General features: G+C 40.2%; 1 protein-coding gene across 1 annotated transcript in view; it reads right to left on the reverse strand.

Moving 5' to 3' along the window:
• Positions 1-1,147: 1,147 nt before the first annotated feature.
• Positions 1,148-22,081, reverse strand: part of atp1b3b (ATPase Na+/K+ transporting subunit beta 3b) — a 55,471-nt gene continuing 34,537 nt past the window's right edge. The window contains exons 2-7 of the mRNA XM_052110780.1: positions 21,667-21,795; positions 15,050-15,148; positions 11,770-11,957; positions 10,546-10,596; positions 7,804-7,890; positions 1,148-2,155 (exon numbers count right to left, since the gene is read on the reverse strand). Coding sequence (XP_051966740.1) covers positions 1,988-2,155; positions 7,804-7,890; positions 10,546-10,596; positions 11,770-11,957; positions 15,050-15,148; positions 21,667-21,795 — 722 coding nt within the window. The 3' untranslated portion in view covers positions 1,148-1,987. The remainder of the gene's footprint in view (positions 2,156-7,803; positions 7,891-10,545; positions 10,597-11,769; positions 11,958-15,049; positions 15,149-21,666; positions 21,796-22,081) is intronic.

Below are 22,081 nucleotides of genomic sequence, written 5' to 3' on the forward strand. Positions count from 1 at the left end.
GCTTCTTAACATGCGTTTGATGAACTAGGTAAAACAGCCATGAAGCTGTCTGATTCATGCTCAAAATTGTAGATCATTTTTGAAACTTCACATAATAGTTCTACATTTGGGCTGATTTAGGACCAGCTTTCCCATAACCCAAAAAAAATTATATTAATAGTGACCTCATAACAGATCTCAGATCAGAGTTGTCTGAGCTCACCTTTAGTGTAAAAGCTTGTTTACAAACACACTCCAAAGCCACTTGGTCAGGTCACTTCTCTCAACACCTAATTATATACCCTCAACCCAGAGTGCTAATGCTTCTGTTATCAGGTGCTGAGAAGATTACAGACTTAAAAGCAAATTAAGAGTCTCAAGAAACTAAGAATCAAACTCTCTGATAAAATATGTGTTTTTGTTATCACACAGCAGGGTTCTATCACACTTGACCTGGGTCTTGGTATTTCTTGGTCTTCAACTGAATGAACTATTTAATAACAGATTAGATCCACAAGAGAGCAGTATTGGAATGTGTTTGTCACTATCATTAAAAATCAATGATGGTACAGCAATTTATACTCAACTATCAAATCCAGCAAAATACAGACAAATAGTAATCTAAAAAATGACCACAAAAGTATATTGTTCTGTATGATGGAATCGCTTCCATAGATTAATCCATGTTATGAATTTATTATAGAGAGCTAGAACATGTGAAACCATTTAATATATTTCTGAAAATAATCCAAAATCCTTGCTTCTAAGGGACAGTGATATAGTTTTATTTGAATGATATGGCTATAAAGCAAATAATTTTGACACTAAATCCATATAAACCACACAGATTGTACTTAAATAGCATTTCAATATTTAGACACTTTCCATACTTGTCCAACTTTTTCGGAATTTGGGTTGTATATTCATTATAAACTTTAATTATATATTTTGAAATTCATGAGTAGGTACAAGCATAAGTGTGACTCAAGCTTTCTATAGACATAAAAAGACCTTGTGTGTTAGTTGGCTTGACCAAAAGCTGCAACTGACTTCCATCAGCGCTTGTATGGAAGTCCATTCTTAATTCTTTTCCATAAACAATTTCCTTCAGCCTAGCTATCAAACACATGAAAAAGAAACATTCTCAACAAAGAAAAGCTTTGTTTAAAATCACTTTTATTTCAAGATTTTTAAACTCATACAGACCGTAAGGCATCTGCTCTGCAGAGGTTTAAAAAAAATCATTTCCCTCAGATGGTGGACGAGTTTCAAACAACATTTGACAGACGTTTTTGGTGTTTACCCCCTCCATATTTTTACTTTCTCAATAATCTTAAATTACAGCTATTATATAATTTTATACTCTTGATTTCTTACAGCAGTCAGACGTAGTGAGAGCATTGACAGAATAAGAGTGTTTAAAATCCATTAAATATGTACATAGAGGCTTCACGTCACACGCACACACACGGCAGGCTAAACGGTACTATGGGAGGGAGCGGATCACATCGACATGTGTTGATGCAACTATTTACAGGTCCCTAAACTTACTACACGATGGCACTACGTTCTCTCTTAAGGGGCGGCATCAGAAAATTAATGTGCATCGTTTTTTTCCCTTCGTGTTTTTTTTCTCCAGTGAGTGAGTGTGGGGTTTCGGAATAATCAGACGGGTAGGGGTGTGATTAATGAATTATAATGAAAAATAAACTAAAACCTTGATTAACCTTCACACACACTATTCCAACCCTGACCCCATCCATAGCACAGGGCAACTGAACGTTAGTATGCATCAACCTTCTCGGTTATCCAAGACAAATTTCTGTTTTGATCATAGATTAACATTCATATCGTGTTTGATGCTTAAAGGCCCTGATGACACTTACAAGACACCAGATAGGGTACGAGTTGCGATTGGGTACAGGGTGGTGAGAAATAAACATTTCATGGAAAGTGTCTGGGCTTGAGTGAGAGGAACTGCATCGTGTGTCTCCATGAATGAACCAGGCTACTGGGACACCTTCACCCGGAAGGTGACACGGCCCAAGAACTTGTCGCGCTCATCGTTGTTACGCAGGTCTGAGCCCTCTACCTTGCACTCGATGATGAGCTCAGTATTATAGTCATCCTTGGCCAGAAGCAGCTTCACAGCAACAACTGGCTGGACATAATTTTGCTGCAGAAAGAGAAGATGTAAAAAAAAGAGATCAATAATAAATAGGGATGCACCAATTTCGAAATTTTGTCCAATGCTGATGATAACCAAGAATTATTTTTGCCAGCTATGATGACATTATACATTTATACAGGTGTGTCCTGATAATATTTGCTTCTAATATCCTCCAGATAAATACATATTTATAATAGTCAATATAATAGTCACTGATACACAATATCAGCCTAATTAGACAAATACGGAGGATTAACTAGTTATGGCCAATACTGATAACATATCATCCCCTATGAATACAGATACTTAAAGTTTAAAACAAACTACTTAAGGCCAACACCAATAATGGTAATCAATTTATTGTGCATCCCTATAATATACTTCATCATCATACTTAAGGCATTTTCAAATCAAACTACCTATGGCCAAACCGATAATGGTCACGATTTATATTGTGCACCACTATAATCAAACATACTTACATAATGATATAGAGGTGCTCTCTATAATTAAGGATACAGTGATACCACATATGATATGATATATCTGTTAGTCTTCCATGTAGTGCCAACTCAGCAAGGCATGGACTCTACAAGACCCCTGAAGACCGCTTCAAGTCCTGTAAGTTGTGAGGTGGAGCTGCTGTGGATCAGACTAGATAGTCCAGCACAATCGGATTGAGATCTGGGAAATTTGTAGGCCAGAGCAACACCTTGAACTCTTCATCATGTTCCTCAAACATTCCCAAACAATGTGCACACTGTGGCAGGGTGCATTATTCTGCTGAATGAGGCCACTGCCATCAGGGAATATCATTGCCATGAAGGGGTGTACCTGGTCTGCAAGGATGTTCAGGTAGGTGGCACGTAGGGTTGCAACAGTATGAGCTTTTCACAGTATGATAATGGTCAAAAAAGATACATACAAGAACATACAAAAAAGCTATTTATTGGCCACTCCACTCTTGGTACATATGTGTAAAAACGGTCTCCCTTTTGAAAATAAATAACATAATTACAAAAATAAGAAATCAAACATAATTATAATAAACCGAATTATAAACATGATAAAAAAATAGCATGTAACTATAACTAAAGCATGTTAGTTTACATGTTAGCATAGCATGTTAAATTAACTACTAAATGAAAAATAACATCAGCTGTGTGAGCTTTTAAAGTAATGTCCTGTGATTATTAACCGTTAACATATACTGCTCCTGTCTGTACCTTTATCTTCTCAACTGGTTTTGCTTCAGGACAGATTTTACATTGGACATCAAGTGTCGACCTGCCATAGATTAAACGTAACCTTTATTTTATGTATCAAGGGGTTGCATTTCCTTTTATGTTGCATAGTTTTGTTCATGGTTTTCAAGTACAAGGACATGCATCAAGTGACTTTATTTTTGTTGTTGAAGTCAACAGAGCATATTTACTTATATGAGCCCTTTATTGTCACAATTCCCTTGTTGTCTGCCCTGGGTTTCATTTGTCTTTGTCCAAAACTACACTTCCCATGATCCCCGGACCTCATCACTGCCAGCCCTGTGTCATTGTGCTCACCTGATTGTAGTTTGTCATCATCATGTCTCCAGTGTATATAAACCCTGTTTGTTCTCCATTCCCTTGTCGATCGTCGATGTTTCTGGATGCTTGTTTTGCCTGTTTCCCTGTTTATGTCCTCAGTGTTTTTGTTCCTCCGTGTTTGTTTTATTTTTCCCAATCTGGAGATTTCCTTTGTTCCGGTTTTGTCGTGTTATGATTTTTGCTTTAATAAAGACCTACTGCAATTAGATCCTCGCCCCTCGTCTGCCTTCCTGCTCATCGTAACAGAACGATCGACCAACAATGGATCTAGCAGGGTTCCTCAAGGAGCTGACACAGGCGGACTTGTCCGTCCGGGAGTTCTCCCACTTCTTCGCCAGCGTGGCCAGTTACACCGGCTGGAATGACCACACCTTGAAGGTGGCATACCGGTTCGGTGTACCCAAACACCGGTGGTGGGAATTACCGGAGACTGGAGCCTACACCTGGCATGTGGGACTCATCGTAGAGGAATTCGCTGCCGGGGAGCCACCTCTCCTGATCCCGGCTCCCGCCTCTGGGCTTTCCTCGCCAGCCACGTTGAGTGAGCCAACCCCCACGAACCAGCGCTGCCAACTTCATCCACCCAGAGGAGGAGAAGAGGAAAGGCCTCTGCTCTCCAGCCTCCGCCAACCACGGCCAACCAGCCAATGCCTGCAGCCCCGAACGTCAGTGAGCCAGTGCCTGTAGCCTCGACCGTCCCAGAGCCAGCGCATCTCGAGCCTCCCAGGGCTCCGCCTCCCGAGCCTCCCAGGTCTTCGCTTCTAGAGCCTCCTACGGCTCCATCTCCCTCTGCTCCGCCTCCAGAGCCTCCTACGGCTCTGCCTCGAGAGCCTCCTACGACTCCGCCTCCTGAGCCTTCCTCGGCCCAGCCTCCAGAGCCCCCAGGGCTTTCCATGGTTCCGCCTCCCTTGGCTCCGCCTCCTGAGCCTCCCTCAGCTCCGCCTCCTAGGCCTCCCTCGGCTCCGCCTCCTGGGCCTCCCTCAGCTCCGCCTCCTGGGCCTCCAGAACCTCCCTCAGCTCCGCCTCCTGAGCCTCCAGAACCTCCCTCAGCTCCGCCTCCTGAGCCTCCAGAACCTCCCCTCAGCTCCGCCTCCTGAGCCTCCAGAACCTCCCTCAGCTCCACCTCCTGAGCCTCCCTCGGCTCCGCCTCCTGAGCCTTCTACGACGTGGTCTCCTGAGCAGTCCATGGCTCCGCCTACCTCGGCTCCGCCCTCGGAGTTCCCCATGGCTGTGGTCCTGAGGCCGCCTCCCAGGCCTCCTGAACCTGTCTTTGCTCTGTGGCCAGCTCCCAGGCCACCTGATCCAGTCCTCTTGTGGCCACCTTGGACTGCCTGTCAGCTCCCTGTGCCCCCTTGGACTGCCTGTCTGCTCCCTGTGCCTCCTTGGACTGCCTGTCTGCCCCCTGTGCCTCCTTGGACTGCCTGTCTGCCCCCTGTGCCTCCTTGGACTGCCTGTCTGCTCTCTGTGCCCCCTTGGACTGCCTGTCTGCTCTCTGTGCCCCCTTGGACTGCCTGTCTGCTCTCTGTGCCCCCTTGGACTGCCTGTCTTGTGCCCCTTTGGACTGTCTGTTTGCCCCTTATGCTCCCTTGGTCTGTCTGTTTGCCCCTTGTGCTCCCTTGGTCTGTCTGTATGCCCCTTGTCCCCTCTTTGGCCTGCCCCCCCTCACTCCTTGGATGATTCTTTTTTTTTTTTTTGGGTATTCCGTTTTGTTTTTGAGGATTGTCTGGAAACCGCTCCTTTGAGGGGGTGTTATGTCATATTCCCTTGTTGTCTGCCCTGGGTTTCACTTGTCTTTGTCCAAAACTACACTTCCCATGATCCCCGGCCCTCATCACTGCCAGCCCTGTGTCATTGTGCTCACCTGATTGTAGTTTGTCATCATCATGTCTCCAGTGTATATAAACCCTGTTTGTTCTCCAATCCCTTGTCGATCGTCGATGTTTCTGGATGCTTGTTTTGCCTGTTTCCCTGTTAATGTCCTCCGTGTTTGTTTTATTTTTCCCAATGTGGAGATTTCCTTTGTTCCTGTTTTGTCGTGTTATGATTTTTGCTTTAATAAAGACCTACTGCAATTAGATCCTCGCCCCTAGTCTGCCTTCCTGCTCATCGTAACAACTATCCCGTTTGTTTCCTAATTTTAAACATTCAAACAACATATTACACAGAAGGAAAAGCTCCTCATTACCATGGTTAGGTCAGTGTAGCTAGTCTTAAATAATAGTAATAATAATAAAAAATTATAGTATTTATGAAAAATAAATACTGAAACGCATCTTGAAACTTTAACTACAACTGCCACTGTTGATATAAAATTAGGTCTAATTGATTCTACCTTTAGATTATTTCATATGAAACTAACATTTTGTCAAAATATAAGTTACATTTACTCATGTAAAAACGTGAAACAATTTTGTAAAGGTGGTGTGTGATTTTTTTATTGTTTTTAATTTTTTTTGTTCTATTCCTCCTCAGTGCTGTTTGGCATGTCAGGGCTGCCAACTCTGTTTGAGAGATTCAACAGTAATGCTTTGAACTAGAAGTCTCACTAGAATTGAAGTTGGTCACATCAGTTTTGATGTCTGCACTCCACAATATCGAGGGAAGCCCAGTTGTTACACCCACGTGCCAGAGAGAAGAGCAGATCACGATCGCGAGCTCGTTACACTAGTGCGAAAATGCAGATGAGAAGCCTTTAGCTGTTTGCCAGATTATCATTAAATCTGCCTCGGCAGTCCTAAATAGGCTATCACTTGGGCGGCCGCCGAAATATCTTCAATGGGAGAACCATGGCATTACTCTTTCCCTGCTGTCCATGACCCAGTCCGAATAGAACAAGTTGGGAAACACTGCTTTAACTCACAAAACACACTCATTCATGTCAGACCCCTCTCCTCACTCTGGCATTTTCTCCACTGCGCGTGCGTGTGTGAGACGCAAGTTGACAAATCTGACAGGCAAACAATGAGGAAAGGAGATGCACACAAGCATGTGAAATTTTCTGTCCGGTTGCTTTTTTTTCTCAATATCGTAGATAAGCAAACGTACATGGTAAGATAACCATCAATTTTCATACCATGGTATACCGTGAAACCGGTATAACAGCAAACCTAGTGGCACGTAACAAATTGACATCCACATGAATGACCGGACCCAGGGTTTCCCAGCAGAACATTGCCTTGAGCATCACACTCCCTCCACCGGATTGTCGTGTTCCCACAGTGCATCCTGGTGCCATTATTTCCCCAGGTAAATGGTGCTGACACAGATCTCCATGTGATGTAAAAGAAAACGGGACTCATTGGACCAGGTGAACTTCCTCCACCACTCCGAGGTCCAGTTCCGACACTCGTGTCCCCATTGTAGGCATTTTCAACCACGGACAGGGGACATCATGGGCACTCTGATCGGACTGCGGCTTCGCAGCCCCATACGCAGCACAGTGTGATGCACTGTGTGTTATGAAACATTCCTTCCGTAACAATCATTCAAATTTTCTGTGATTTGTGCCACAGTAGACCTTCTGTCAGTTCAGATCAGACGGGATAGCCTTCGTTGTCCTTGCACATCGATGAGCCTTGGGTACCCAACACCCAGTCGCTAAATTGTGATTTGTCCCTCCTCGGACCACTGTCGGAAGGTACAAATCACTGCTGAACTGGATCACCCCACAAGCCTTACCATTTCAGAGATTCTCTGACCCAGTCGTCTGGCCAGAACAATTTGGCTCTTGTCAAAGTTGCTCAGGTCTTTACTCCTGCATTCAACATGTTGACTATGAGAACTGATTGTTCGCTTACCATCTACTAGTAATCTACCCAGACCTTGACATGTGGCCTTGTTAGGAGATGATCAACGATATTTGCTTTACCCGTCAGTGGTCTGTTTTGGCTCATTGGTGTATACAGTATACAGACAAATAATACAGTATTTGTTTAATTTTTAAAACAATCTACTTGTTGCAGATACTGATAATGGTCACCTATATGTCATACATCCCTATAATTGAATATACTTCCATAATGATACATGTTCAATTTTTTTTTTAATGCAGAGCTATATTGTACTCACATGTAATTTCTTGCCATAATAGGGGAAATAGCTCTTGTCAAGCCTGCCTTCACTTGGGAAATATTGCATCTGCAGGGGAGTTTCTCTCTGTATCAGGAGAGACAATGACAAAGCGTGAGATCACGCTCATGCACTTTAATGGACAATACATGTCATGTGACTCATGTTCAGTTGCCACTGGTAACGGACTGCCTCACATCACTCAAACTGATGACACAAAGAAAAATAAGAATCCCCTTCCAACACACAAAGACATCAAATATTTGAACAAAGCATGTTACAGACAAATCCATTCTAAAAAAACAAACCCAACAGCAGATTTTCATCCTATACAGGAGCTATTTTACATCATGTATATCAATGCATAAATTCTCAGTCCACCGCAGTCATACAGCCAGAAAAATTGGGAAGCAAAAAAAACTGTTTCCACAGATACTGATGTGCATTCAGAAATTGGTTCCTCTTTCAGTAAGTGAACCGAAATTAAATGATTTGCTCTAAGCTTTTGAAATGGCTGTGTATCCAGGAATAGATCACAGTGATGCCATGTTTGAAAACAGTGTAGTCCAATGAAAAGATAGTCAAAATGCTAAAAGAAAGTATATTAATCAGTCCTTTTAAAGCACTGATCGCCTGAAGCCATGATTCATGATTTAATAATCAAATTCAAAGAATGTAATCATTAACAAAGCATCAGCACAGAAGCTTGTTTTATTAGCCACTTTCACACATTACATTCTTTGCGGTAAATGTATAAAAAGTTGTGTATAGATGCTATATGTTGTTAATATAGTTGTAAAAGACAAACATTAAAAGTTTGAGCATGCACAAGGTTACGCCACCCTGACAGACAACAGACTCTGAAACAAGATATTTCAGAGCGCAAGCATATCACAAAATTCTGAAGAGCTGTGCAAGTTGAAAATCTCAATTTGGCTATCAAACATAAACATCATTGCACACTTTGGACTTCAAAGTGAAACACAAGCAAAACAAATGTGTATAAATCATAAAGGTATTTTTCCAAATTTTTTTTTATTATTTTTTATTCATTTCATGTGTGAAAGCAGCCACTGAAGCATTGCATTATCACCATAAGTGGAGGTTTGATCAGTAAGAAATGCAAAGACTGAAACAACAAGGACCATCAGCATAATTTGAGAGCAAAAACGATAGTTCCTAAGGAGCAGAGGGCATGTTTGAACCACAAACAAAACATTTCACTTGTGCACGTGTTACAGATAACCACGAGCTTCTCAGGTGATCAGATCACAAATGGGCAGAGCTATGTTACATACTGGTGTGAAGGTTTTGTGATCGAATCCCTCAAAACACTATCAGAGTTGGTCATGAACACACAAGTATGCACATCACATTTGTACTGTAAATTATAATGTGCCTTGATATTGTCCTAGAAGACCTCGAAACATTGCCTACTCACCTAACATGTAATCTCAGACTCAGGTGGTTACCACTGGGCACGTTTGCTGTGGTCCGAATCAGAGTGCGATTAGTTCCCGGCAACCCCGCAGAGTTGGACTGGTTACAGACAACTCATGAACCCCGGTGTACACGATGGAGAACACAACGCGGGTCGCCATATTTGTGTGTATTTTCTATTACTTTGCCGTCATTATGCACACCAGAGTGAATGACACTTGCGCCTCTGTGCGTCACATGCTGTAATTCAAGAGTTGTACATTTCCAGAAGACGACTATATCTGATGATTAGAAAATATATATTTTGAGGACACAGCTGGTTGCACGCTCACTCATGTAAAGATTGTGTCAGTACCATGGTGCGCTCCCCAGTCGGCAAAAGACTTAACTGCCAGTGAGAAAGCCCACTCGAACAACCCAGTCTGATCATTGATTGGCTACAGTAATGCATATTGCACATAAAATGGCAAGAGCTGCAAGAAAACTCTCCAGCACGAATATGATTGGCTGTACTAATCTTCATGGAAGCTGCACCAATCTGCCAAAAAAATTAAGTTGTGCTTACAAGGGATGATGCAACAAGTGCTTTTGAGGAAGAACAAATCATTTTAATTTTGAGAACTTGGTAGTAACTACAGTGTGGCTGGTTATGCTAAACTCCCTAACATCTAGTCACTGTGCCAAAAAGGATTTAAAATTCTGCTGGATAGGTCTGGCTTTAAAAGAAAATATGCTGCAAGTTTGGGTTACTTTGAGTTGCCCAAACATATGTGAATAAGACTTAACTTTCCACTCGCATTTGAGGAGCACATTAATACCAGATGTAAATGGAAACCTGTCTCCAATGCCCTCTTGTGATCGAATCACCCAAAATGCAAGTTAAAATCAGGTGTTAACAGGACCTTAGGCATACCTATAAGGGACCTATAAGGGACCCACTGCTATATACCCCAAGTAGGCATTACCTTCTCTATGGCTTAGGTTTGAAGGTATACATTAAGTCTAGAATGAGGGTAGTTTAAAGCACCAGAGACAAAGCAGTACAGGTGATAAGCAGCAGAAAGATGGAAAAGGCCTGGGGCAAGAACCCTGGGGGAACAATGGGGTAGCTCGTGCCCGACGTCTTACCCACCATTGAAACTGCTGGCCCTATAGGCAGCGTGGAGAAAAACCAGATACAAACAGACGTTTGAAAAAGCAAAATGGAAACACACTTGCGCACATTACTCCTGGGTCACACCTGAACACACAGTAAATGTGGTCACTGAAGCAATAGTATACAGTGTGTGAAGTAGTCAGTACCTTGGCTGCACAGTTGATATGTGGGTCTCCTCGTGGCCTCAGCCCAATAACCTGCAAAGGATAAGGAATTTATACATTCAATAAACATCCTTATTTAATTATGTGAATTCCACAGAGGCATAAAGAAATTATCGATCTATTGGCGAACCTCTTGACTGCAGAAATCTATTAACTAGAATGACCTCAAAATTAAATATTAAAATACTTCCTCCTATTAGTGGAGCAGCTAAGTGCTTATGTTTGGCAGAATCGTTCAGTTTATGATACAAGCGTGAAAATTGGCATGAGCAGTCTCCATGGGTCACTTGACAAGAAAATTGTCCGAGCCACTTGAAATTTCAATATGGCGGCCATTTTTCAAGATGGCCGACACCTTAGTGGAGCAGTTAAGTGATATAGTGGTTTATTTGATGATACAAGCATGAAAATTGGCATTTCATATACTCCTTACTTATTGTATTGTATATTGTGTGTATTGTTTACTGTACATTGTATATAATTATTGTGTTGTGTAAGTATGTGTACATTTGATTTGTAAATTGTGTTGTGTAAGTATGTTGTTTACTGTAATTGGTATATGTCTCGTCACTGTCATGACTGCTATGTTGCTCGGAACTGCACACAAGAATTTCACCTACTGTTGCACTTGTGTAGTGTGACAAAGTGATTTGATTTGATTTAAGGTGGTGGCCATCTTGAAAAAAAAAGGCAGCCATATTGAAATTTCAAGTGGCTCGGACAATTTTCTTGTCAAGTGACCCATGGAGACTGCTCATGCCAATTTTCACGCTTGTATCATAAACTGAAAGATTATATCACTTAGCCGCTCCACTATATCCCAGTTTGATTTGCAGAGACAACAATAAGTAAGCCATTCATAAGTTGACTTCCTGAAGAGTGCGAACACACTGTTTAGGGTGTTTGGCTACTCATTTCGAGGGTGGGATGGAAACAACTTTCACAATTCTGTTTAGTGCCACCTGTGGTGCAGAAATTACACTTCAGGACAAAGTTCATCACATCTTTTGAAGAACTTTCAGTTCATTGATACATTTTATTTATATGTAGAAGAATAAAGCAAACAGGAAATTATTAGGGAAAGAGAGGAATGGATCAGGACAAGTTGCTGGCCCAGATTCAGTCCAGAGTCCCTATCTATGTAAACCACCAGGTCATTGGCTCCAATATGAGGTGAATTTCATGGAGTAAAAACAAGCAACTCACTCGATTCATCTTGACCAGGATGCACGGCTGGCCCTCAGAGTAACCGAAAGTACTATCAGCCAGTCCAGAGCACTGTCGTAGCAGACTTCTCTTGAACTGGCACACCTTCTTCTCCTCCACATCATCCTGCTCAAAGTGCTCGCCCTCAAGACAGCGCTCATTGGCGTCCTGCAGAGATTCATTGTACTCTGAAGTAACAAATGAAAGAATGTAGATGAGTCGCAGGTCTTCAGCTGGAAACATTCAGCAGTAATTTAAAGAGGTTGTAAGATTTACTTCCTTGTTCTCCGTTTAATGAGTTTAAAAGTCTACATCTGTCTTATAAGAACATGAATATACCCAATATTTTTCAAACCCTGTTAAATGGTTTGAAAATTTAGATTTTCTGTCTTGTTGAAATATTTATTATTGAAACAGAGGGCAGGCTATTTTTTTAAATAGCCAAAAACTTACATTTGAGACACCGCCAAACCATTTACATGCTACTTGCTATTGCTAGATGGTATTAGAGGGAGAGACTCTCTCTAGAGAGCATTTTTGCTTGATAATAATAATAATAATCATAATAATAATAATTCCTCTTAGTACTAGGAGATGATGCCATCAATATTTTTAGTCCATTTTCCAGAAGACTGAAGACCATCAAAACTATTAGGAATGAACTAAATTCACAAAACTTAGATGTTGTGGGGTCTTTTCATATTCCAATCAATTCCCACCTCATTGTATGTCCTGTTTTACTCAGACATATGTCACATTGAACAAGTAAAATAGAGCATGAACATGTTTTATTATTTATATCCACTGTACAGCTTATAACAATTTGTACAAAAGGGAAGATTCGGATTAGTTAGTGTTTTGTGAGCAGATTGAAATGCAAATCTGTTTCAAAGAATGTTTAAATGTACTAAATCACCAATAGCTTAGAATCTGTCACATTTATAGTGCTCTGGGTAAACCCTCCTCTCGTAGCCTTCTCTTGTTGTCTTCTACACCACCACCTACTGATTTCTTGAGAGCTGCAGTTAATATGTTAATATTGCCCAATGTGATGACCATGATTAGCAATATTTGTAAAAACATCTTTATGTAAAATTTTTGCAAGATTAAGAATATCCTTCTTGATTAAGAAAAGATTAAAAGATGGCTCTCCATCTCTCCTTATTCTCTTGGACCTCACAGCCGCCTTCGACACTGTTGATCACATCATCTTACTCCATCGTCTGCAACACTTCATTGGCATCTCACATACAGCACTTCAATGGTTTCGATCCTACCTGACTGATAGAGTTGAGTATGTGGCCCTGGGGGGAGCCAGGTCGAGGCCCTACACAGTTACTTGTGGAGTGCCCCAGGGCTCTGTTCTCGGCCCTACTCTCTTTTCCATTTATATGCTCCCACTGGGCCACATCATCAGCAAGCATGGTGTTGCCTTCCATTGCTATGCTGATGATACTCAGCTCTATGTCAAGCTGGACCCCATATCATCTACACCTTCACTCTCCACTTTAAATGCCTGCCTGGAGGAGACAAGTGCATGGATGACGGATAACTTCCTCCAGTTAAACAGCACCAAAACTGAAGGTCTCCTCATTGGGACCCCACACCAACTCCGATCTTCCCCCTGACAGTCTACTCATTTGCTGGCCATGATATTTCTTTGACGTCCTCTATAATAAACTTGGGGTTCGATTTGACGCCCACCTATCATTTAACACTCACATCCAACACACCTGTAAAACTGCACTTTTTCATCTCCGGAACATTTCCAAACTCCGCCCCTCCCTCTCTTTTTCTGATGCAGAGATGCTGGTGCATGCCTTTGTCTCCTCCAGGCTTGACTACTGCAATTCACAACTTGTTGGGATCCCTGGCAGGAGCATACAAAGACTGCAGTACATTCAGAACTGCGCTGCCAGGGTCCTGATGGGGGTTCGCAAAATTGAGCACATCACACCCATCCTCCAAAAACTTCACTGGCTCCCTGTTAGACTCAGGATTGATTATAAGATCTGTCTCCTGACTTATCAGTGTGTCTACGGTAGCGCACCAGTGTACCTTAAAGAACTCATTACTTTGCATAATCCACACCGACATCTCCGCTCTTCTGACAGCCACAAACTCCAGGTTCCTAATTCCAAACTCCGTACTATGGGAAATAGGGCCTTCCAGGTAGCTGCGCCTAGAATGTGGAATGCTCTCCCTAATCACCTGAGGGCGCCACAGTCTATAGAGGTTTTTAAAAATAAATTAAAGACCCACTTATTTTTAACTGCTTTTTCTTAAAACATATCCTGTTCTTGTTGTCACCAATTGTTCTTAATTTTGTTATTAAGTGTTTTAATCTATTTTTATTTTTTTTATTTTTTTTTTTTGTTTTTTACCTGTGCACTTGTAGCACTTTGAGATATGTTGCTTCATGTGTAAAGTGCATTACAAATAAAATTTATTATTATTATTATTATTAAGGATCTTGATCTTGTGGTCTTGAGACTTGTGTATGTGGCTTTTGTCTGGATCTCAAAGCTCAGTCTTATGGACCTGGATACCAGCTTATGGTCTCAGACAAGGCCATAGTCTATTTTAAATATTCAGAAGGTTAGAATTACCTCAGCTACAGGTCAGAAAGGAATCGGTCACCAATGAAGAGAATTCCATTACTCTGAACAGCTTTTAAGACACAACAAAGTGGCTTAGTGTTATATATTTTTTTTTTCTCGATTTCAGATCATTAAAATGGTCATCAAAACCAACTGGTCTTGTGTCCTGTTATTGGCCAAAAGTTCTTGGTCTGGATCAGGGCTTCGAAAGATATATACTTGGTGTTGGTCTTAGGTCTAGTCTTGGTCTTAGGCCGTCTGGTATTAGACCAGGTTTTAGGGGGATTGGTATTTCCGAGTCTTAGGTGGTCTGGTGTTTTTGTTTGGGTCTGGGTGTTGGGGGTCAGGTGTTGGTGTTAGGGGTTCAAGTCTTGTTATGGGACATTAGGGGTCTGATACAGTTCTGGGTCTTATGGATCTGATATACTGTAGGTCTGGGTCTAAGGGGTCTGATATTGCTTGTGTGGGTCTTGGCAGTCTAATCTTGGTCTGGGTATTAGGGGTCTGGTTATGAATTGTGCATTAGAGCAGATTAAGAGAACTCACAGATAATCCTGTTCAACAAGGCATTTATTATCCTTATTTATTATCCTATCTTAAGGAGATTGTTGCAGAATCTTTTTCAGTTTGTACTCTTGTAGGTCAAATATTTTGACAGGGAAAGGAAGAACGGTACTCACGCTGCAGGAAGGACTCCAGGTGCTGCACGTAATTGTTGTATTGCTGGGGAATGGAGTGGTTAAATCCAATTTCCATGAACTTCGGCCTGATCACCAGCCCTGGGGATGCAACACCCGTGCAGTCACACATGATGCACATCTAATGCAGATTCTGTTGGTCTGATAGCACATGTACATCACCAAGACATCTAAACGATGTGTATATTTTAATTTAGAGCATTTGCTCAACTGCATTATGTCACTACAACACTTTGTGTTGAATGTTAGAACAACAATTTATGACGTTTATCATTTAGAGCAGTGGTTCTCAACTGGTTGTTTCAGGTCCCAGATTTAACAGAGCATCAAGTGGTGACCCAACACAGAGTTGTAGAAGTCAATTTGACGCATATCACATTGTCTGGAATATAAGTAAAGATGACATTTCATCATATTCGTAGTAAAAACATTCAGTCAGTGAACCGGATAGTTAGTGCACAGCAAACAGGGTTTCAAATATCAGAAATATTCACAGATAGACTGTCGCTAATGTTATTAAATGAACAGAATATAACAGGCATATTGTGTTACTCACAGACTAAAAGCGGTTTCTTTGTATACAGCATAGAGTTACATAGACTATAAATAGATGTGGTTTAATTGTCAGGTATTTTGAATGAAACACAAACATTATATGAAAAACTGTTATAGACGATTACTTAAAAGCAGAATCTTGATCAATATAAGCCCAAAAACACCATGATACAATGCGTAAATCCTGAGGGAACCTCCACAGAGAGAATGTTGACATGCTATTGGGCAGCTGAAGCAAGTAGCTGCAGGCCGGAGATTTCCAAATGGGGGCAGAATCTCCAAAATGGGGTGCGGTTTGTCCAGAAGGGAGCCAGGTAACTCCAAAAGGGGGCATCACCTCCACAGATGGTTGGGATTAGGGAAAGGCAAGGGGAGCCCTATATCTTTGCTGGTGATTTTGAGCTCCCGCCCCTTTTTGGAGCAATGCCTGCAGCTATATACCTCTCTGCTGAACAGAAGTCATGCAGCAGCTCCCGGGTCCTAGTGCCTGCTGTATTCAGCCTCTGTCAGTGTGACTAATACACGGATGTTACTTATCAGTGTTTTTTTCTCTCAACAACTTAATGTTTACAAGGTGCAAATTATACTCTGGCATGACTTTATTTCCGAAAAATATGACATATGAAGTTTTTTCACCTCCATTTTAAAGGTTTATAAGCCTAATTGGCTTGCTATTGAAACTAAATAAGACTATATGGCTTGTTGTATTTAATTTTTCGTTTTACGGTTGTCCAAACCCCTCTCAGAACATACCCGCAACCTACCACTGATTTACAGTGAATGTACTGTAAATGTATGCTCATTTTAACATGTTTATCAGATGTTTGTACACAAATATGATGCTTAAAATGCAATAAGCTTTTTTTGCAGATGTCTCAGCGATGTACATGTGCTTTCTGGACATGTTTTTTTAGAACAACATTTCTGCTCATTAACACCTGCCTTAATAAAAACATGCTTGGAACTTTCAATATACCGATAATTGGAGACACTTAAACCGCAACTTGTCTGAAATGACGTCCAACTGTTGTACTGAGAACATTATGTTACTGAAAGAGCTAGAGGATAAGCTGGAAGAGGAAAAGAGAAGATCAGTGGGAGGAATAAATTGACACTTGGGGTAGGATGAGTGATAGCTAGAGAGAAATCTGTGAGTACTGTCTCATATTCCCAGCTTCAACAGCACTAAAGGATGGAATTGGAGCGCTTTCATCACAATTATTATACACAAGTGTGTGGGCTGCTGAGTGCGACTGTGTGTGGGATGTTTTGGATTATGTGTAACACTGCTTAGACTGCTGTTGTGTGTTCTGAGGTATTAGTAAAAATAGTGCAGAATAAATCACATCAGCTAAATGGCACTAATACAAATACATTCTATTCCATTACCATTATAATGCTCAAGTTATTCGTGCACATTTGCTCATTTTCTTCATGTCAGCAGTGTATGCACATGTTAGTTCTATCTGGGAAATTATCGGTCCTCAAGACATTGACATTTGATTCGATTTGCGAGTGTTACCACTTACAAAGAGCACAGTATTTCAATGTTTTTGCATGTATATATGTATATATATATATACACTCACCTAAAGGATTATTAGGAACACCTGTTCAATTTCTCATTAATGCAATTATCTAATCAACCAATCACATGGCAGTTGCTTCAATGCATTTAGGGGTGTGGTCCTGGTCAAGACAATCTCCTGAACTCCAAACTGAATGTCAGAATGGGAAAGAAAGGTACGCCGTGGCATTTAAACGATGCCCAATTGGCACTAAGGGGCCTAAAGTGTGCCAAGAAAACATCCCCCACACCATTACACCACCACCACCAGCCTGCACAGTGGTAACAAGGCATGATGGATCCATGTTCTCATTCTGTTTACGCCAAATTCTGACTCTACCATCTGAATGTCTCAACAGAAATTGAGACTCATCAGACCAGGCAACATTTTTCCAGTCTTCAACGGTCCAATTTTGGTGAGCTCTTGCAAATTGTAACCTCTTTTTCCTATTTGTAGAGGAGATGAGTGGTACCCGGTGGGGTCTTCTGCTGTTGTAGCCCATCCGCCTCAAGGTTCTGCGTGTTGTGGCTTCACAAATGCTTTGCTGCATACCTCGGTTGTAACGAGTGGTTATTTCAGGCAAAGTTGCTCTCCTATCAGCTTGAATCAGTCGGCCCATTCTCCTCTGACCTCTAGCATCAACACGGCATTTTCGCCCACAGGACTGCCGCATACAGGATGTTTTTCCCTTTTCACACCATTCTTTGTAAACCCTAGAAATGGTTGTGCGTGAAAATCCCAGTAACTGAGCAGATTGTGAAATACTCAGACCGGCCCGTCTGGCACCAACAACCATGCCACGCTCAAAATTGCTTAAATCACCTTTCTTTCCCATTCTGACATTCAGTTTGGAGTTCAGGAGATTGTCTTGACCAGGAACCACACCCCTAAATGCATTGAAGCAACTGCCATGTGATTGGTTGATTAGATAATTACATTAATGAGAAATTGAACAGGTGTTCCTAATAATCCTTTAGGCGAGAGTATATATATATATATATATATATATATATATATATATATATATATATATATTAGACCATGGTAACCTGGCCTGGTATATCATGGTATTTGTTGAAAAACCTTGGAATAACATGTAAACCCAGTGGTATAAATATGGCTATTATTTAGTACCATTTTACAGATCAAAGTACCATGGTATTACAGTCCTTGAAACCTTTGTTGTACTATTATACAGTTTTGCAACAGTACACTGTTGTACTATGTTTGTGTATTTATTTATACAATGGGGTCCAAATGTTTGTGACCACAAGTTTCTATTATTCATATATCCAATTAAAAGGTTTATTATACATTATATCATCAGGATATTATAAGTAAAACTTAATTGAATAATAATAATAAAAAAAGAAAACATTACAACATTTCTTAATATTTTTTATGTACCCTTTTACCGGTTTTTAAAATTCTGTTAACCGTGAGGTTTCACAAATTATTATTCGTTTTTTGTCGGGTGTCAGGATGTGGGAATAAAGAATGTTTATTGCATTGTAATTTCCTCAAACATTAATCAAAATAGCAGTAAATAAAGTGCACAGTGACCTATGAGCCTTAATAGAATAATACATAGATCTTCAAATCATAAAATCTTACATTAAAGTCAAACAAAAATAATCAAACTGTCACTGCCTGTATATGCACACTAACAAGGCAGCTTCACATTTCTGTTACCGAGTGAACACAAGTATTGTCATGTGCATGGTGTTACACTGCTTCGTTTAAATAGTCTCTTCGGGGTGCTTTGATTTCTAAATCGTATCACTCAATCAAATGGCATTGAACTGGTCTAAATATGCACACAAGAGCAAAAGGGAAAAACACTTTCTTACCGTTTATCAAGAGCTGAAACAACCTTGGAATCATGTTTAATAGTGTAACAGTCACATTAATTCATCTTTGCAACCTAAACCTTTAGAACGCTGCACAACAAATGAAATAACACAGGTGTTTCGAGATGCATTTATAAAAATGTAAGTTATTTTTTATATTACTTTGTCTAAAAATGCAGCTATCCTGTGCGAGACATGGATAGCAAAAACAGTGAGATTCAGCACCACAGCCAAAGACGTCTGTCCAGCACGTGTTAACAGTTTATAGAAAAACAGTGCAGAAGCACACAAAAGCACAAAAACAGCCTCTAACTTGCCACATACAAACCCAGCTGGAAAACCTGAATGTTTGTCAGAAATCGTGGAGTTAGGGTCAGGTTGAAGACCTCTATTGCACGTGTAGAATAACCGAATAGTGATTTTGCCATTCAAATATCTGCGCGCCGAAGGGTTAACCGAATGTTGACCATCCGTGCTTGTGCAAAACTTGATAATCCATGTTATCCCAGCATGTTTTGAGAATGTTCCAAAGAGCATCTTGTGTGTTTTGATGAAAGCAAGGAAATCTGACCTGATCAAATATTAAATTGATATTAAATTATTTTATTTGATTACTGACCTGGAAAATATGCAAAAATCTTTGTTTTATTCAGTATTATTTCACATATTTGAAAATTACTTTTTGTTGTTAAATGGTTCAAATTCTAGTCACTTTGTTCATTTCCAGGTTTTTTTTTTTTTTTATTAGATTTGGTCTCAGACTTTTAAACTCCTGAGAATAAAGAAACCGAAAGGCAAAAGTAAACCAGAGGAACCAACGATGATGATGTTGAAAAGTTGCTAGTGAGAATTTTTAGATATCTATATATATATATCCATATATATCTATATCCAAGATATCCATTGCAAAAGGTTTCAGAGAAAGGCTTGTTCTGATAAAAGGACAGAAAAGGAAGTGTATGTAAAAGTAGACTTATGTTTTTAGTGGCTTGAAATGAATTTGCAGAGCCAAAGGAGATTGGCCATTTACATCTCCCAATTATAAACTTGAATTGAAATGCCACATTTACTTTCACACAGCACAACTTCATACTCTAAATAAAAATCTTGAAAGGCCAAGAGAAATTGTTTAAAGTAGGGCTGCATGATTATTGCTCTTGATATTGTAATCGTGATTATTAATGTCGATTAAAAATTGTAATTACCGTGATGTCACAAAGCAAGTAACCATGTGGTTCTTCAGAGTAGCAGATGTCAATGGTGGATATGAGCTGCGTTCCAGTTTCTTTTAAGCATCTTTTAAGCATTTTATTGTATTACATTTTATATTTTAATAATGTTTGTTAAGATAAGGCAAATTAACATTATTGTAAATGGATATCTATGGTATAGAATATATTTAATTATTGCTAAATTACTGGTTAATTTATTAGTCCACGTACAGTAAATAATATGGCATATTCAATGTTCAAACTTATTAACAGCTGATTTAAATCCACCAAGTTACTCTGTTCGGTAAGACCTTTGGTGGCGAGATGTATGCCCATTAATACCGTTAGATCTTTAAAGGTGATCTTGTTCATGTAAAATCATCGTTTGATCATTTTTTGCCTCAGTGGTGCACTTTGGAAATTAAAAACAGTAAATTGCGATTGGAGTCGGTGCGATTCGTGAAAATGTTAAATCTACCATTACCAGCTGCGTGGCAAATGGGTCTTATTAGAGCAGATGCGATAACAATGACGGTGATTCCTGACATATGCACACTTAGAACAGTTAAGCTGAATTATTTTATTGCTGTTTTGTTCAAATCAAATTCACATTGGCCTACTTATTAACATGACAAAACAAAACTTATTACATTTTTAATAAATTGCACACAGAAATCGAGCAATATTTACACCGCGTTTGTGCCTTGTTTAGAACAGGATTGTTTTGTCGTGTTACTCATTTGCAGTTTATTTAACATCTACATTCAAAGCGAGCAGTGCAATATGCAATGAATCCAAAATATTTTATTATAAAAATGCAATGAATTGCAAAATATTGATAAATGCTGTTGTTCTAAACCATCTTTTCAAGTGTCAGGTGATGTTTCTTCAGTATTCATTTTCGTGTGCGGTGCGAACAGAGCAAGAACATAAAGCAAGCATCTGGGCATTCAGACAGTTTAAAACTTGCGCATTAGGAGAAGTTGTCATTACAGATAGACTAATCTAAGCGGATTTGATTGGCCATTGAAATTTCATTGCTCAACGGACATGTTAGTGATTGGTTAGAACACTCAATCGCTGCAAAAACATGTTGTAAGCAGAAAACATTGACGCAACAAGAGCGGACTTAAATTGAACGCTGTAATTGTCAATTTTCACGATTACATAATCGTGGCAGCTGTAATCGTAATTCGTTTTTTTATTAATTGTGCAGCCCTAGTTTAAAGCTGCACTAACTTCTATGTTCGGAATAGCGCACTACCATACAATATCGACTGGACATGTCATTGTGCTGACCACAAATCCATCATTTTAGATTTTCTTTAGTCTCCTCCTAGCAATAACAGCAGAAAAGTGCATCACAATTTTCCATCATGCTTCGTAACAAAGTGTTGGGGATGTGGGATTGATACCTGGATTGGCCACTCGGTCCCTGTACTTGGGGGTGTGATCATCCAGCGTCTGTAGCATCACCCACATGGTGAGACTGAACATTCCAGCCAGGAAACCATAGAACACCAGATAGAAGAGGAAAATAAGAGCTGCAGAGAGAAAAGAATAGAAAAGACAGCAATGAAAATTTTCAATTTGATAAAGACCCCCAAATTTCTTTCCTGTGTCTATTAATTATTTTAGTTACCTTTTCTGAGGGGCTTGTCACATGTCTGTGGTGTCAGTTGTGTTAATCCAGCGATTCATATATTCATTTTGCTTGTGGGTCATAAAACTAGCAGTTTACTAGCAGGCTAAACTAGTTCTGATTGTTTGCTATAACACAGTACAGTTAGAACACGACATGTTGGAACAGAAGTGAGGATGGGAGGGAAG

Source organism: Xyrauchen texanus, chromosome 38 (assembly GCF_025860055.1).
Source record: "Xyrauchen texanus isolate HMW12.3.18 chromosome 38, RBS_HiC_50CHRs, whole genome shotgun sequence".
Taxonomy (NCBI): Eukaryota; Metazoa; Chordata; class Actinopteri; order Cypriniformes; family Catostomidae; genus Xyrauchen; species Xyrauchen texanus.